This window comes from Thamnophis elegans, chromosome 3 (assembly GCF_009769535.1).
Source record: "Thamnophis elegans isolate rThaEle1 chromosome 3, rThaEle1.pri, whole genome shotgun sequence".
NCBI lineage: Eukaryota > Metazoa > Chordata > Lepidosauria > Squamata > Colubridae > Thamnophis > Thamnophis elegans.
In genome coordinates, this window is record NC_045543.1 from 114,834,497 (window position 1) to 114,852,856 (window position 18,360).

The 18,360-nt window shown below is 36.2% G+C and overlaps 2 protein-coding genes across 5 annotated transcripts in view; one reads left to right on the forward strand and one right to left on the reverse strand.

Moving 5' to 3' along the window:
* Positions 1–18,360, forward strand: part of IQGAP2 (IQ motif containing GTPase activating protein 2) — a 137,057-nt gene that overhangs the window by 94,765 nt on the left and 23,932 nt on the right. For all 4 annotated transcript variants that reach the window (XM_032214429.1, XM_032214426.1, XM_032214428.1 and 1 more), the window contains 8 exons: positions 5,914–6,004; positions 11,140–11,301; positions 12,319–12,461; positions 13,223–13,393; positions 14,026–14,109; positions 14,719–14,790; positions 15,145–15,214; positions 17,138–17,346. In XM_032214429.1, the coding sequence (XP_032070320.1) occupies positions 5,914–6,004; positions 11,140–11,301; positions 12,319–12,461; positions 13,223–13,393; positions 14,026–14,109; positions 14,719–14,790; positions 15,145–15,214; positions 17,138–17,346 (1,002 nt within the window). The remainder of the gene's footprint in view (positions 1–5,913; positions 6,005–11,139; positions 11,302–12,318; positions 12,462–13,222; positions 13,394–14,025; positions 14,110–14,718; positions 14,791–15,144; positions 15,215–17,137; positions 17,347–18,360) is intronic.
* On the reverse strand, positions 207–3,823 carry F2RL2 (coagulation factor II thrombin receptor like 2). Its single transcript, XM_032214430.1, has 2 exons — positions 3,586–3,823; positions 207–2,110 (listed from the first exon to the last, which is right to left on the reverse strand). The coding sequence occupies exons 1-2, from the start codon at positions 3,686–3,688 to the stop codon at positions 1,011–1,013; spliced, it is 1,203 nt and encodes a 400-aa protein (XP_032070321.1). The 5' UTR covers positions 3,689–3,823; the 3' UTR covers positions 207–1,010.

Sequence of the window (18,360 nt, forward strand, 5' to 3'; positions counted from 1 at the left end):
ATTTGGGAAGGAGTAACTACCATGTTTCCCTGAAAATAAGACAGGGTCTTATTTTCTTTTGACCCCTGATATAAGCGCTTGGCCTTATTTTCGGGGAGGTCTTATTATTTTTGAGGTGCAGGAGGCAGCGAGCATGGTCACCTCATGGCTGCTGCTGTGTTGCAATATTTTTGGGGAGGGCTTATTTTCAGGGGAGGGCTTATTTTAGCATATGTGCTTAAAAGCCTGATTGGGCTTATTATCCAGGGAGGAGGTCTTATTTTCAGGGAAACAGGGTAAGGCTTTAGAAGACTGATTTCCTTGTGACATGGCTGCATGGAACTTAACACTTCTCAAAGAATTTTGTGGCTTACATCCTTTAGGGCTTGGTGCAGCTGGGCTAATAGAATAACAGAATTGGAAGGGACCTTGGAGGTAGTCTAACCCCCTGTGATACACAAACGCCTTCCACTGGGACTATGAACATGAAAGGCTCTTAAAGCCTTCAGCTTCCAAATGTTTGTGTAATCAGTAGCTTCACTGCTTAAATAAAGTGTGTGTGTGTGTGTATTACTACCTTGTTGATTTTTTTAAAAGGATTAAATACTAAGTTGGTCAACAAGTTGAAGATTCTTAATTAATATGATAATTAATAGCATTCACATTTAGCCAAGTAATCATTAAAACTAAACATTAAATCATAATGTAAAATATTTTTGAGACATGTTAGAAATATAACATTGCTTAAATTTAAAGAATCACTCATTGCTGGGGGAAAAAAAGGCCAGGCCTATTTATTTTTTGTTGTCAATTATGAAGATATGCTACAACCAAAGCATGATCAAACCAAAGTAAAAGTATAACTTTTAACCCTGGGGATTAAACATTTTCCCCAGCGAAATAAATATGAATAGCTTTAAGTATTTGCATATAATTTGATGTTTGACATTATAAAAATAGAAGTCTTAAATAGGTTTTTTTTTTCAAAAATTTATGTATTTGTAACTATCAAATATCACAGGAGAGATGTGTCATGTTTTTTCTTCCTGAGCTATTTTAACCATGGTGAGATAGGTCTTGGTGTTGTCATTGATTTTGGACATCATGAAATAAAGGAAAGGATCAAGACAACTATTCAGACTGCTTAGGCATAAAGTAATCAAATAAAAGAAATATAAATTATCTTTAGAACGATAATAATAATTCAGATGATGAGCAATCAGTATAACATTGCTAGGAATATAACAAATAGCAAAAATGCTGAGCACAAGAAGACTAACTTTGATGTACCAGAACCACTTTTGTTCATAAGCCTTGAGTGTTTGAATAATGGAAATGTAACAAAAAATAACAATGCAAAGTGGAATCATAAATCCAAATACTGCAAGGAAGATATAGTAGTAGTGTTGGAAAGGAAGCATAGTTTCACAAACATTAAAAACATCATGGCAGGTAATGATATTTAGTTGGTCCAGACGATAGCTTTGTTTCATGATTATCAAAGGCAGCATATATAAAAAAACAACCGTCCACACCACACAACAAGTTAAAGTAGCTAAGAACTTTTTAGGTAGAGTCCTGAAGGTAAACGGGTGAACAATGGCCACGTAACGGCTGATGCTGATACCCGTGAGAAGCAGGGTGGAGCAATATGTATTTCCATAGAAGACAGCAGTCATGATTCGACACATTCCTTCTCCGAATATCCAGTTATTGCCATTCAGGTGGTATGCAATTCTGAATGGCAGCATTATACAGAAAAGGAAATCTGAAATAGCCAAATTTGTGTAGAATATGGCAGTACGGACTGATCTGATTCTGAAAAACAGCATCCACAGTGTTGCGACATTGGCTGGTACTCCTATTAAGACAACTGCTATGTATATAGCTGGTAACATCTTCACACTCAGTGAGCTAGTAAGGTACTCCATGGTGACATTATTTACTTTCAGTGATGAGATGTTGGATATTTCCATAGGACACTTTTCTTTTTTGTGATAGGGCTTTGTCAGTCCATCTAGGGCGGAAATAGGTATCGGCTCATACATATCTTGTGGAGTGCCATAGAAAGTCCTAATGGGTAGTGATTTATCATGTTGAAAGTCCAAACTACTGTTGCCATACTTCTTTTCTAAAAATTGAAAAACAATGAAAAGGTAAACTGTACAACAGAAATAAGCAGTGATATTTAAAAGTTTCTTTCTTCATTAAGCAGATTTATTCCACAAGTATTAACAAGAGAGTGACATTTTAAAGTTCATTTAAGAAAGAAAATAGAGGAGTGGAAAAGTATCATGTTTTATCAAATAAGCTTTGTTTGTTCTGTATTACGTTAGGGAATAAAATTAGCTGTGTTGAGGATTACAACTTTAGACTATTCAAATGATATTTAAGACGATAGAAAGTTTTACTCTTTCCTCCAGAACTTCACATCAGGTCATGATTTATACTATAACTGTAATATAGCAAGTTTAAATAACCTGCTATAGTTCAGAAAGCTTATGCCTTTTAGCAAAATCTGTTAATTTGAATTGATGGGACAGTCGGACAGTCTGTCTATCTACCTATCTATCATTTATAGCAAAAAAGAGCAACCTACAGCTCTGAGCCAGGTTTCAAAAGTTCTTGTCAAGACCTTGCAGGCCACTGATAAAGAGTTATGTGCCCCCTTTTTAAGTCTGCTAGTCTGAAATGGGAGAAGAGGGATAAATAACTCTTAGTGGAAAAGAAAGACATTGTAAGGCGGGAGAGGAGGAAAAATGAGAATTGGCTCCCTAAAAGTCCTGCAGTTCTCAATGGATTAAAGTTAGTCCTCGACTTATTGAGCCAAAAATTTCTGTTGCTAAGTGAGACAGTTGTTAAGTGAATTTTACCCTATTTAATGACATTTGTTAAGTGAAGCTATTAAGTTAGTAACACGGTTGTTAAGTGAATCTGGCTTTCTCATTGGCTTGTCAGAAGTTTGCAAAAAATGATCTCGGGACACTGCAGAGGTCATAAATATGAGTCAATTGCCACACATTGAATTTTGATCATGGGGAAGCTGCAATGGTCATAAGTGTGAAAAACAGTCATGTCACTTTTTTCAGTGCCGTTATAACTTTGAACAGTCACTGAATGAACTATTGTAAGTTGAGGACTACCTGTATTTGAGAGGGAATGTAGCCCTGTATAAGGAAAGGAAAAGAAAGGAAAGGAAAGGGAAGGAAGGAAGGAAGGAAGGAAGGAAGGAAGGAAGATTGTCCACCCCTATGAAATAGAGGGCTTCTCAAATGGATGTATTTTTTTTTAAATTATTTAGAACTATGTTACTTAATAAATAGCTGAAGAACAAAACATACGTTTTTCCTTCTTTCTGAGAGTGTTTACTTTTAAGTGATTGCTAATCCATAAGTAATGGGACATATCACTAAACAGTAATGCAATGTTTTTTATCCAAGTCCCGTGAATGAAGAAAAAAAATAATTTGAAGGGGAAATCCATCTGGTTGAGACCTTCTTTAATAATCTATTTGAGCCTGCGTGGTTGTTTTCTCTCAATAGCAGACCTAATTGCTAACAAAATAAAGGGTCAAGTTACTGACACACAAAAACACAGATATCTTACCTTTCCGGCACAAACAGGGAGACAGATAGAACAATCCAGTTGTCAATAAGAGCCAAGTTTTCATTGTAGCAGTGATCAATTCTTTATTTTCTACAATAGGCATTTTAACTTGTAGAGTCTTGCTTAATCTCCATTTTAGTGAAGAGATCTCAGAGTATCAGATCTATTTACTGAACTCATCCTCTGTAGCAATTTTGCAGAAAATAGCTGATTTGTCCTTTTTCTTGTAGTGAGCAGGGTATGAGGCATCAGAATGCGGAAGTGGGCGTGACAGCTTAAACTTCCAATCAACACAGACAAGAATTAACTCTTGAAGTACTGTTAATAGAGAATGAAATAATTATTTTGTACAAATAGTGACTGAATTTAAAAACATTTGTTTACATTTTACAGTGTTTCCTTACATTTTCATTGGAATGTATTGCTACCAGACATGAAGGACAAAAACATACAAAACTTTCTGTTCTCTTCTAGTAGTTGACGAGATTTTTACAGTCCAGATTTGGTAACCCGATTTCGTAACCCTAACTTGCAACTGGAAAGAGAAGTCGTAGCTAGAGTCACGTAACATTATCTAGCAAGCAATTCATTTTAGAAAAATTGTATATGTCTGGGAGAATGAATTGCAGAATCAAATGGATTGTAAAAATAACTTTACAGCATTTTAATAACGAATTTGTTCTTAGCATAAAGGAGGAACAGACTATTAAAAGAGAATGCCTGCTTCTTTGAACTGTAGATGAATCCATTGGTCACATCCTTAGCCATGGAGCTGTACTCCAGCCTAGGAGCTGGTGTATATAAAATATTCTCCAAATTATCCTTAGGAAGCTAAAATATGAAAATAACTGAAAAACAAAGAGATATAACTGGTCTTCCATTTGGGAAACTTCTGTCTTTATAGCAAATTTGCTTTAATTTTGGAGTCGTCTTCTTACCTCGACTTTCTGTGGGCTAGTTCTGCCTTTTTCATACTCCTTGCTTAACTCCTTGTGTTGTTTTTGTCAGGGCTGAATGTAGCTACTTTACTTAGCTGCTTCCATTCAAGAATGAGGGGTCCTTAGAGCTTTCAGGGCTTGGTTGTTTTCTTGCAGATGTTTCATTACCTAATTAGTAGCACTGATGATGTTATCTAGTTTGGGTAATGAAACATCTATAAGGAGCCAAGCTCAGAGGCCATCAAGGACCCCTCATTTCAACCCTGAGCTACAAATATGATTTATTGGTCCTTTCAAGAATCTTGAAACTACAAATTAACTTTTCCTCTGGTATTTGATTCAGCTTCTTGTATGTATCATTCTATTTTATTTTGATTTATTTATTTATTTTGTCAAGCATGAATTAGATAACAGACATTATGAATACATGATATGAATACGAATACAAGGGAATATAAGGACAGGGATGGTAGGCACGCTGGTGTGCTTAAGCACGCCCCTTAAAACCTCTTAGAAATGGGGTGAGGTTGACAGTAAACAGTCTAAAGTTAATGTTTCTGGGGTTTGGGGAAAAAACCACAGTGTCAGGTAGTGCATTCCAGGCATTGACCCCTCTGTTGCTGAAGTCGTATTTTCTGCAGTCAAGTTTGGAGCGCTTTACCATACGTTTATATCTATTGTGTGCTTGTGTGTTGTTGTGGTTGAAGCTGAAGTATTCATTGACAGCTGTAGGACATTGTAACAGATAATTTTACGTACTATGCTTAGGTCGGATCGAAGTTCTAAGTTGTCTAAGCCCAAAATTTCAAGTCTGGTGGCATAAGGTATTCTGTTGCGAGCAGAGGAGTGGAGGACTCTTCTCGTGAAATATCTCTGAACTCGTTCGATTGTTCAATTGATTGTGATGTTTTTCACTGGGAATACATTTTAAATACACATGCCTGCTGTTTTAATGATTATACTACGCTACAATCCATGTTTTATGTAAGTTCAAATATATAAGTAGAAAATTAGAGTTATAAAAACTGAATATAACTCTCAATTATGGTTTTAAGAACCATATTAAGAATTAACATTAGGCTAATACATCTTATCTGATATAGTAATGATAGTGTGATTTACATGAACTGAAAGCGTAGATATTATTCTAGACATTCTGTACAATGGAGATAATTCAAGGTGAGTTGTGTTGAGAATTAATAGGTATTCTGGGAAGGAAAGAGAGTAAGCCTCCCTTTGCAATTAGTCCTTATCAGACCTTTAATTTTCATAATATAAATTCATACCAGTAGCCCCTTTTTAGAACAGCTTAATAATCTTGGGATATTTTGGTTGACCAAGTTAAATTTTCAAAAATTGTAATGTTTAGTTTTATCTTTGTTTTAACCAGGAATCTCATGATAATTCATCCATGCTTTGGCTAGATGAAATACAGAAAGGAATTGATGATGCTAACAGAAACTTGGAAGAGGCATCAAAATGTGAGAACTGATTTGAATCATTATATTAAGCCCTGCTTCTTTTGCAGTCACTACTAGATTTATAATTGATTTCAGCATGCATTCTCAAATGAATCTTCTATCTTGGAACATATGTTTGGTAACTTGATTGTATGAAAATACTTAATGTGCAACATCTTGCAACAGATGTGAGCTTCTAAAATGATTTCACAATTTGACTTCAATGACCTCCTGAATTTGAGAATTTGGCAATCAGTAACTATTAGTCATTATGGCTACATGCACCCTACAAGCTATGTGTAGTTCTCCATACGTGTGTGGAAAGATGATTTTGCATTTTAAAGTTAAGGACTTCTCATAGACTTTTATTTGGCCACTTTAGGAACAGGAAGCTGTATCAACTGAATGGTTATTATTTCAAGCCTGCAAAAATCTGGATAAATGTCAGATGAGAACAAAAAGATACATTAAAAAAAGTTTTTGCTACTATCTAGTTAGTCTTCAGGATTTTGCAGTCCAGATGTGATAGCTCTGCGCAAATGGGTCTTTAGAAAACAGAATTAAATAGATGACGCTTACGCGCAGTGCTGGAAGAGTGAAAATGCCCCCACTAGCACAATGGTGATGAACAAAATCTTAGAATTAGCAGAAATGAACAGATTGACAATGCGGATTAACGATAAAGAAGACACAGACTTTTACAAAGTCTGGGAGAAATTGTACAAATGGCTTGATGAGACAGTGAGGATTCAGATATAAAAGGAGATAGTTGACTAACTTAAAATGATCTAAGCAACAACTCAAATAAACAATACACAAAGACAGAGGGACAAATGAGAGTAGAAATGTATTAGAGGTGAGAATTCACCGTTTAGTAACACCATTAGACCACAACATTGGAAAAACTTGAAAAGCTGATAGGTAATCCGTTATAACTACCTGCATGGAATTAGCAACCTAGTTTCACACTAGGTAAGGCGAGATGAGCAATGGGAGATGAAAATATGTAAAGAGCTTTATCTATTTTTGTATCTTGTATTTTGTAAATCTTGCCTTTTTTATATAACTTTCAAATAAGAAAAAAAAAGAGAGAACCAGGTCATCCTCTGAAGAGGAGAATATGTAAACACAACAACGGATAGAGTGGATGGAGGGAGGAGTAGAAGGAAAGATAGGAAGGAGAGGAGAAAGGAGAGGAATAGGAGAAAGGGAAAGGCAGAGGAAGAATGGGAGGGAATGTAAGAGTAGGAAAGAGGGGAGGAATGGGAAGAAGAGGGGAAGGGTAAAGGGGAGGAAGGGGAAGGAGAGAAGGGAAAGGAGAGGAGGAAGGAAGGAAGGAGAAAAGAAAGAGAAGAAAGGGGGTAGGAAGGAGGGAAGGAGAGAGGGAAGCAAGGAGGGAAGGAAGGAGAGAAGGAGAGAAGAAAGGAGGGAATGTAGGAGAGAAGTAAGGGGGGAAGGAAGGAGGAAAGGAAGGGGGAAAGGAAGGAGAGAAGGAGAAAAGAAAGAAGGGAAGGAAGGAAGGAGGGAAGGAAGGAAGGAGGGAAGGGGAAGGAGGGAGGGAAGCAAGGGGAGTAGGAGAGAAGAAACGAGGGAAGGAAAGAGGGAGGGAGGGAAGAAGAAGTAGGACCGTTGTAAGATAAGATGGATCTATGGGATGTTATAAATACATATTATTAATAACAGTTATGAGATCATATAATTGTGAATGTATATATGAAATTGATAAAATAAAATTTTTAAAAAAATAGTTGAAAGGGAACTAAAATTGATCTTTAAGATCCCAACTATATTGCTGATCAGTTGAGAGCTAAACAAAAACAAATATTTTTCTGGGAACCTACTAAGTATGTAGAGACGTATGTCAAGTTCCCTATTAAACAGGCAAACACCTGTTAGGAATCTTGCTCAGCGTTAATTAAAATGCTTATTACACTTGGCATTGATGTCATTCTGTTCATTACAATACTGCATATATTGCAGGAAACTACCTTTTATTTGTAAGTGATTGATTATCTGAAATCATACAGACAAAAAATATTTGCTACGATAATTCTGAGAAGCTTCGTAAAATAGCTTTACGGTAAATCATGTCACAATATGAGAATTGCAAAGTGTTAAGTGGATTGCATCTGGACTGCAAAAATCTAAATGATAATTTGATGGTGGGCAAAAGGTACAATTCTATGATCTCTGCCTTTCCCCAGTGTTTGTCTAGATTGTTACAACCTAGATATGGAAAGCCTGGTATTGGGTACATTAAGCATAGTTGGTGGGGAGAAGACTTTAAGTAATTTGTATTTTTAAAATATGCCAATTTACATATGGTGGTGGCAGATCCATGTGCCAAACTCGATTTAATTGAGGGCCACATCAGGGTTGTGTTTGACCTCCAGGGGTGTGTGGCCAGGGTGGGTGTGGCCAGGATGGACATGACCAGCTCGACATCACTATGTCAGGGGCACCTGTGATGGTCTGGGTGAGGCTGTGGCAGAATCCATTGTCTCCTGAAGAGGAAGATGAGACCAGGGAGAAGGTCAGATCCTTGTCCTTCAGAGGAGCCTCGCTGTGCCTCTCAGGCCACATAGAGGATCCCCCAGATGGTGGTCTAGGCTACCTAGAGCCCTAGGCAGCAGAGGGAAAGCACCCAGCCCAGGCTTCATGCTTTCAGGGCACCGGGACCACACAGCCCAGCCCAGCCCTGCTTCCCCGAGACTGTGCCTGGCAGTGTTTACCTTCTCCTTGAGGCTGCTGTTGCACTTCTCACTCTTCTTGGCCAGGCTGCTCATAGTGTGCCTGGGAGGGCAAAGTGTGTGGGTCATAGGGAGATCAACTCCCTCTCCATGCAAGGAGATCCAGCTTTGTAACCAAAGGATCCTCAGCAATAGAATGGAAGACCACCAGGAGAGATCAGGAAATGGAGACAAGGGGTTGGCAAAAGGGCTGCTGGTGGCCAAGTGCTAAGGCAGGACTTCCCTCAGACTCTTCCTTCCTTCCTTCCTTCCTTTTCTTCTTTTTCCTTCCCTCTTCATTCTTCCCTCCCCTCTTTCCTTATTTTTCCTTCCTTCCTTTCTTCCCAACTTTCCTTTTTTTTATTTGTCTTTCCTCTTTCCCTTTCTCCTTTCCTGTCCCTTCTTGGATGCTCAAATGCAAAAGGGGAAACATTTCTCAATGCCTCTTTGCCTTGTGAACAAATGCCACTTTTGCTAATAGTTTGTTTTGCTAGCATTCTGCCAGCAAAAATGGAGCTCCATTTTTGGCAGCGGCGGCCTCCTGCAGCCCTTTGTCAATGAAAATGGAGCTCGGGGGGGGGGGGGCTGCACAGCCCTCCTGAGGTCCATTTTTACTGGCAGAGGCACCATAGGCCAGACCTTTACTGTTTCCATGGTGGCCCCGCGGGCCAGATCTAACCATCTTGTGGGCTGGAAGTATCCTGTGGCTCTTGAGTTTAACACCCCTGTTTTATGTGTAAAAAGATGACAGGATGACATAATGATAAGCAATAAAGGTACAAATACTATTTGTAATACCTTAAGACAGCAATTCATTACTCTGTTTTTTGATGAAAAATGAAGCAATGGACTCTGAATCTAAATATTTATATTCTTTGGGAGCTTTGTTCCCAATGCTCCAAGCCAAACACCCTCCTGAGATGTTACATTCTGGAATGTAAACAATCTGTAAATACTTTGTATCTCAACCCTTATGTAATCATATAAAAATGGTCATCAGAAATTAATAGGATTTCTTGAATGGGGAGGAAAAAGAACAAGTATCAAATGCAACATTAAAAATAAAAAATAAGTTGCCAAAATTTGAGTCTCTCAAATGTAAGAGGAGAAACTCTTGAACTGAAGCAAGCAGTAGAGCCTTCTCAGTATCTCATATTAGTTTAGAACACAAGAGTAAGGAATTTCAAGGTTGCAACTGCCCTCCCTCCCTCCTCTTGACAATTATTGCTTCCCCTAGAAAACCAGCACATCTGGGAGGAATCTGGAGAGAATCCCTTATCTTGATTAATTCTGTTTTCACTGTGTGAAGGAATAATAAATACTGCTTTGTCACCTACATTCTGGAATGCGTTCAACAGAGGCTGTGTACCATATGGTACTTCTAAATGTGTAGATCAGAAATGTCAAACTTAAGGGCACAGGACTTTGTCACTTGAAAATCTTGGATGTATTCCCCAGAACCCTTTCAATAGTTACCCTTAATTGTAATATGTTACCTTGAACGTTTAATGTGACAGAAGGGCAGAACAATTAAATACTTGGAAAGTAATTGTATTAACTATATTTAATTATAATGCATATTAAACTAAGCTAAATATAGCTTTTGTCACAGCCCATGTCTTTGCCTTGCATATCTCTAGTTTCCACTATAAATTTGGCCAAAGAAGATCTTTGTTCAAGGCTCAGTGTTATATACGGTTCCTTTCATGGCAATTTATCACCCAGATTTTCAGTTTTTAATAAATGCTTCAAAATGTTCATATACACCTGTACATATTCATGCACAAAACATGCTCCCACTTAATTTTATATGTTCAAATTAGATATGTAATAAAATCAAATTAGTCTTGGAAACTAATGTGCAAATTTAAACTTTGTCATTGGTTGACATGAATTGGAGTACAAAGTCACCACCATCCTATATTTATCTATAATGTTGGGGTTGTGTATCCTTTTCGATCCTTGCCATCCCATGCCTCCCCTCTTACCCTTTCTGACCCTCCCCCACTCCTATTCACTCCCTTGCTCCCTCCTTCACCCAGCAGCAGCCTCTTACCTGTCTGTGAGCTTTGGACTTTCAACTTTCTAACAGTTTCCCTACTGACTTTGGTTGTGGGAGGTCAGCAAACAGTTGCCTCTCCTAACACCCGTAGGATTAATTTAACAATGACAACTGTGACTGCAGGAATTGCCATAGCCCTTTACAACTGCATTGCTTAATAATGGAATTTTGATCCCAATTGCCACCATAAATCAAGAACCACCTATAACTTAGTAGTAGTGATTCTTTCTTTAAAAAAGCAGACAACCTTTAATACAGGGGTGGGGGGGACTGAAGAAAGAAAAAAAAATGCTGATTGCCTATTCTTCATGTAAGATATTGTGGGAAATGTATAATACTAATACTTCGTTGATTCTACTCCTTAGTGGCTATTGGAATATGTATGATAAACCAGTGTTTAGAAAAAAGTGATTCTGCATCAATCATCACAATTTTACAGTCACCTAATTTCAATCTGAAAGCTGTTCCAGAATGTGCTGAAATCTACTATGAACATTTGCAGGAAACTAAGAATTTAAAAACAAAAGGTATTGTTGTTTGTGCCATTTTACATAGCATAGGAAATGTATAATGCTCCTGAGGTACTCCAGCACTCTACTTCTTTAAATATTTCATTAAATATTTGTTGAAGATAGATCATGTATTTGCTGACCTTGAAACAAGTTGAGGCCAGGAGTATGATTCAAAATATTTATTGAAGTTTTTCTGGATGCTTTGATTTAATGAGTACCAAATGGTAATTTGGCATAATTTGTTCCTTTAAAGTCCTGATTTAACTGAAAATTAAAGAGATTTTTTTACATCCCTCTGAAGCTGTTCCATCTGAACTATCTTTAAGAAAGGCTCCCTCTGTATTTTATAATATACTGTATTGTTCCTACCCATTTTCATTTATGTGTTCTTGCCCACAAATTGTATATGTTTGCGTGCTTTCTGTGCGAAGTATTTAAATGATGATCCTATGGTGGGGAAACTTTTCTTGCTGTTTAAACAGGAACTGTGTTATTGAATCAATCAGTGAGTCACCAATCCCAACATCCGGTGTTTCCTATCGCTGGTTTATTTCCCCTGAAACATCAGGGACAAGTAGCAGAAAGCAATAATACAAACCAGCTCTTATTTTCAAATCAAATCAACTCTCAAAGTATGCGAGGCTATGTGAAATGCGTTTAGCAACTTTGAGGTAAATTCTTTTGCACTTGCAGAAAGAATTACAGAAAGAATATCCATGCAATTACATCCATGCAAATACATACACAGAGATGCCTTATTAGTTTTGTTACTGGGTGGTAATAAAAAATGCCCCTATTGATGCTTCTCTTCCCTCATAAGGTCATTTGTGGAAGCTTTGTAATATACCATTGGTCAACAGGGACCCTATTCCCATTTTCATTCTGTCTTATCAATTTGTAGAATGGATCATGTTTTCGTGCCAAGAAAAATATTTTATATATTGTATTTTAAAGTATAAGATAGAGACTTAAAATACATTTATGTGTTTCAGCAATATGTAACCAATAAAATATTGCTTTCAACATGTTTAGAACCTGATGAAGGCCCATGGATTAAATTTTTAATTCAAGGTAGTTATGATTATTATTTCAATGAAGAAAGTGGAGAGGGTACATGTATGCCTCCTGAAGGAATTACTCTCAAAACATCCTGGCTGACTGGGGAAGAGATTCAGGTAAGATGTTGTAGAAACAATGGTTACTAGGGATAAGAAGTGGAGGGGGTGTTGGAGAATACAGGAGTGATCGAAGGATGAAATGCAGTACAAATAAAATGATGTATTAGTATATTATTTATTTGCAGTTTCCATTGGATTTGAAGTAAGATTTCTATTTCTATTTTATGTTACTATATTTAATCTTATTGGTGCATGTTATAATTTATGAATAATTATCAAATAATAAGAAATTCTGTTGTTACTGCCATAGATATCCTCAGGAAAAAAGAGTACCAGTGTGCAGTGGTTGTTGGTATAGAGGTGGGGTGACTCAAGTTCTAATTCCTCCTCAGCTTCAGAAACTCATTTGATTATTGTACTTCAGGTTGATGACACAGTGTCAGACCACCCAACCATAGGATTTTTAGCGTAGAGAAAAAGAGGAGGAAGGAGTACTATGTACATCACCTTGAGCCTCTGAATGACAAACAGAATATAAATATAATCAGTTAGTCAATCACTCAGTTACTGTGGGTTATAAAGATCAAAATGAAATTAATTCTGATCTTTACCTATTTAACAGTTTCCATTTAATATTCAGAAATGCTTATTTTGAAAAATATTCCAAGGAAGAAGCTAAAAAAATAGAATAAAATATAGTCTACATAAATTTCAGTCAGTTTGGTTGGAAAGTGTAGTGTAGTTAACTGCTGAAAAAAATATGGATTTTGCTGAGTTTCTTATTTTGGCTGTCTCCTTAACATTTATTTTTCTTATAGAAAATTGTCAGTGAGATCACATCAAATTATAATAGAGAACAACTATGGTGTGCAAATGAGGACCTGATCATTCAGCTGCAAGCTAAAGCAAGGGGATTTTTAGTCAGGAAAAAATATAAAGAAAGAAAAGCTTACCTCCAAACCCAGGAGCCATCAGTGATAAAAATACAGGTAGTATGCATCTAGTATTGGATGACTAATAACCTAATGAAGAGTATTAATAAATACAGCACCGATGTTCCTTCTTTATGTTTTCCAACACTCCAACATCTCAGTACAGATAAGGTTTTCTTGTAAGTGTGCAATTCAAGTTCTGTTTTTAATAATTAAATCAAGGATGGAATATAGCCTATGAAGATAAAGTAGTTTTACCAGGCATATCTAACAACCATCCCTAAACTTTCCTTGCCAAAAACATTTATTGTTTTTGCAGTGTGATATATATTCTATGCTGTACATTGTGTAGCAAGTGAAAAGCAATCATTATAACATATTTTTAAGTATTTTACTTTAAGTATTTTACTTTATATTTTAATATTGTAAGATTTATTCCATTTGGAATAGAAAACTAAAATAAAGCTTACTATAAATGAAGTTTGCTGTCACATTTTAATAGAAGCACACTTCTGTATCCCTTCTAAGAGCACAATATAGATTTTTATCTGAAAAAGAAAAAAATGTCCATTCTGAAATTTGTAAGTACAAGAACAGAAAGCATGGCAACTTTGCTATGCTTAGAGAAAGTTTGGAATTGATTTAGTATTAGTCATATTGCTAATACCTCTTGTGTTTTAAATAACCAGGCATTTTGGAAAGGATATAAACAAAAGAAAAATTATTCGGAAAGACTTCAGCTGTTACAGAGAAATGTTGCCTCTATCACCAAGGTAAATATATCTTGTCCGTAGTGAATTACAAAGCTAACTTTGGCATTCTAGTTATGGGCCAGTGGCTATGGCCTAATAATCTCTCTGATTTCCTACATTTTAATTGTGTACATCTGAATTGTTTCAATTATTTTTTTTAAAAAAATCTATTGTAAATGTGACAAGTATTTTGCAGCTTGTAACACCTTTGTAGTTGCCCAATGAAGCATATGGGATGAAGTCACTGATGAAATGTCAAAGATTGGACAAATTGGGCAAGAGCAAGTTTAATTATGCCTGTTAGCTTTTAAAAAGTAGATACCAATCATCTGACTGCTTTTCATTGAGAATTTGTATAATTGTGCAAATGGAACTGTGGAAATCTCATTTGAGATTTGAAGCCAGATGTGATGCATTGGGTTTGTGAGACTGAATGAAGAAAATTTACACCGGCTTAAGGGCAGTGAAGCTATTTCTTGTTCATGTCTTAATGTGAGATGTGACACATAAGCATATAACATTATATTCCAACTAATAAAAATAAGATGCTAATAAAAACTAACAATATGCTAAAAACAAAAATATTTAAATATTGATCATGTAAATATTTTTTAATTCTTTAACTTTTAGATTCAGTCATGGATCAAAATGTGGTTAGCAAGAAGAGCATACAAAGAACGAATACAATATTTCAAAGATCATGTAAGATTTTTCTCTTTTTTGTTCTCTTATTTAATAGTTAATTGCTCACAACAAATTTAATATTATCCCAATGTCATAGGATAGAAGAAAGAGAAAATTAATAAGACTATTATGAACACTATCTGATATATATCTATATCTATATCTCTATCTCTATCTCTATATCTATCTATATCTCTATCTATACATACATACATACATACATACATACATACATATACATATATAGATATATATATACACACACACACACACCATGAGAACACGAACTACAAAAGATATTTGCAGCCAGTTTGTTTGCTGGGTAACAACTATAAATGTACTGTATATATTATGAGGGTTTTTTTTTTCCAGAATGAAGAAATTGTGAAAATTCAAGCATTCCTTAAAGCAAATAAAGCTAGGGATGATTACAGAATTTTGAGTAAGTACTGAATAATATTTTCTGAATACACTATATACTATATAAAGGAATTAGATGTCGTACATACTATATAACAAAATGAATGTTCCCAAGCTCTACTGTTCCTTTTTATCTAATACCGATAAAGATGTTGGGTGTTCTAAAAGCTGCGTGATCAGGATAATGGACTGCATAAGATTCAGACAAGATATGTACATTTCTCCAGCAGAATGGTGCCGTGTCTGTCCTGGAGGGGTCTGCACATGCCTTAAAGAAGCAAGTTCATAGTTTGAGACTGGTCCTAGATCCATTACTGTCACTAGAGGCTCATAGAGCACTTTTTATTCATCAGATGTTTTCCCAACTGCAAGTCTACCTGAGACTACCTTGCAAAGTTGTTTATATTCAGTTATTCAATGTTTTTAATCTTTAAAGCCCTAACTGGCCTAAGGATCAAGTTAGCTGAAGGAATACCTTCTTCCATGCGTATCTACCCAAATTTAAGATTATCTAATGAGGCCTTCCCTCAAGTCTCCTAAAAGGAAAAGATGGGAACCTCTACAATGGCAAGAGCTTTTTAGGATAGGATAGGATAAGATAGGATAGGATAGGATAGAATAGAATAGAATAGAATAGAATAGAATAGAAGTTGGAAGGGACCTTGGAAGTCTTCTAGTCCAACCCCATGCTTAGGCAGGAAACCCCACACCACTTCAGACAAATGGTTGCCAATCTCTTCTTACAAACCTCCAGTGTTAGAGCATTTACAACTTCTGGAGGCAAGTTGTTCCACTGATTAATTGTTCTAACTGTCAGGAAATTTCTCCTTAGTTCTAAGTTGCTTTTTCTGTGATGTCATCTTATTTATGGAATTCCCCCCCTACAGAGACTTGAGTTAGGGGCAGCCACATTAGTATCATTTTGGTTGCCAACTAAAAACTTTTTAAAATTTCCCCTGGCTTTTAAATTGTATTTCAGTTCATATTCTTGTAGTTTTTGAATATTCCCTATGCTGTTGCCTAGATTACATGGTGTTTTATTTTATATTTTATATACTTGTGTACCGTATATACTCGAGTATAGGCCGACCCGAATATAAGCCGAGGCACCTAATTTTACCACAAAAAACTGGAAAAGTTATTGACTCGAGTATAAGCCTAGGGTGGGAAATGCAGCAGCTACCGGTAAATTTCAAAAATAAAAATAGATACCAATAATGTTTTTGAATATTTATTTCAAAGAAAAACAGTAAACTAGCGGTGTATTCAATGAAATACTTCACTCACCTCATGATGCTGATGTCCCGCTGTGATGATAATGTCCCATGCAGCCGCAGGAGCGATGTCCCGCCTCCTATGACACACGGCACAGTGATTCCTATCATTGGATCACTGTACCAGAGGAGGTGGGACATCGCTATGTGGCTGCTTGCCATAACAAGGAGGAGGTGGGACATCGTTGCAGAGCGGCAGGAGGGGGAGGAAGGGGAATCGTAAGACAGCCCTGCATTACATTAGAACGTGAGGAGGGGGGATGGTGCGGTGCGCGCTGCGCGGCAAACTGACACAGAGGGAGGGGAAACTCACAGGGGCACTGGGCCATTCACGAGTGTCACCCAGCGGCATGGCCCCGCCCCTTTTTCTCCTCCATTTCGGGCAAATTTTTCACTGACTCGAGTATAAGCCGAGGCGGCTTTTTTCAGCCCAAAAAGTGGGCTGAAAAACTAGGCTTATACTCGAGTATATACAGTATATGTTATTACTTTGATTATATATTCTTAGTATGGTTTATTATAAACTGCCCAGAGAGCTTCAGCTTTTGGGCAGCTGAACTTTTTAAAAAGAATAAATAAAATCATGTTTTAAATAAAATTGTTTTGGCTGCCAGGTACCATTTGTTTAGAAATGAATTCTGTAATTTTTAATTTGTTTACTTCATTTATAGCCAGTTCTGCAAATCCTCCTTTGAATGTCTTGCGCAAATTTGCTTATCTCATGGATCAGAGTGATTTAGATTTTCAAGAAGAGCTAGAAGTTACAAGGCTAAGGGAAGAGGTGGTCACCAATATCCGATCTAGTCAACAGTTGGAAAAAGATTTGAATTTAATGGATATTAAAATAGGATTGCTGGTTAAAAACAGAATAACATTACAGGTTAGTAGACATAATATTTTCATAATTGTAGTAATTAAAGTCAGGTTTGCTTTTTTTCTCTTTTATTACGTATTTTTATTTGCCCGTTACCTTGTAAACTTGTGGGCTGGGACTTGATTTCATGCAAGTAGTCTCTGATGGAATATTAAAAATTCTCTGAAATAATATTATTGTTTATGTATTGTTATTATGCTTATTAATATTGATTAATAATTTCCTGGCAAAGGTAATTGTGAGATCTCTTTGGTTTTCCAGAGAATTCCAGAAATAAATACATCTGTAAGTAAGAAAGACTAAACATTTCTACTTCTTCTCCTGGATTCTCTTTTGTTAAAAGATGCAGGACCAGCAATTGATCAGCAATTCCTCTTGATCAATCACAAATACAGAGATGTTATATGAGTTTAAATAAGTATCTAGAATATTTTATTCAATAAACCTTACTGTATGCATCTATCAGTGGACTTCAGATACAACAGACAAAATTTTGGACTTAACTCCAAATAGTCAGTTTTAACTTTGCAGTCAATTTCTGAAGCAATCCAGATAACTGATATAATTTAATTGTATCAATTACATCATTAGTATAATGGCAGAAATATAAATTGACATGGTTGACATAATTTCTTAAATTACATATCTATCCTGATTGCAAAATTAATGTAAATTGCATCAATTTACATCCATTTGAATTTAATAGACCTTCAGCTTCACCAGACAGCCTGAGAATACCTGTCTTAATTCCTGCTAGATTTGCTCCCATGAGGTTTTACATTTTAAACATTATTTTGTAACTGAAAATATTGCTGGGAGGAGTTGGAAGCTGGCATGCTGCAGAGAAGCATCTTCCACCATTCATGCTTATTCACAAGGCCTCAAATGTGTCTTGTAAATTTGCTTAAATAAGCACACTAAAACCAGACGTTAATTGGAAAATATGCTAACCTGTCAGGGGAAAAAAGACAAAATACTGGTAAGGGACAATAACATTTTGTTAAATTGGTTATTTGTACC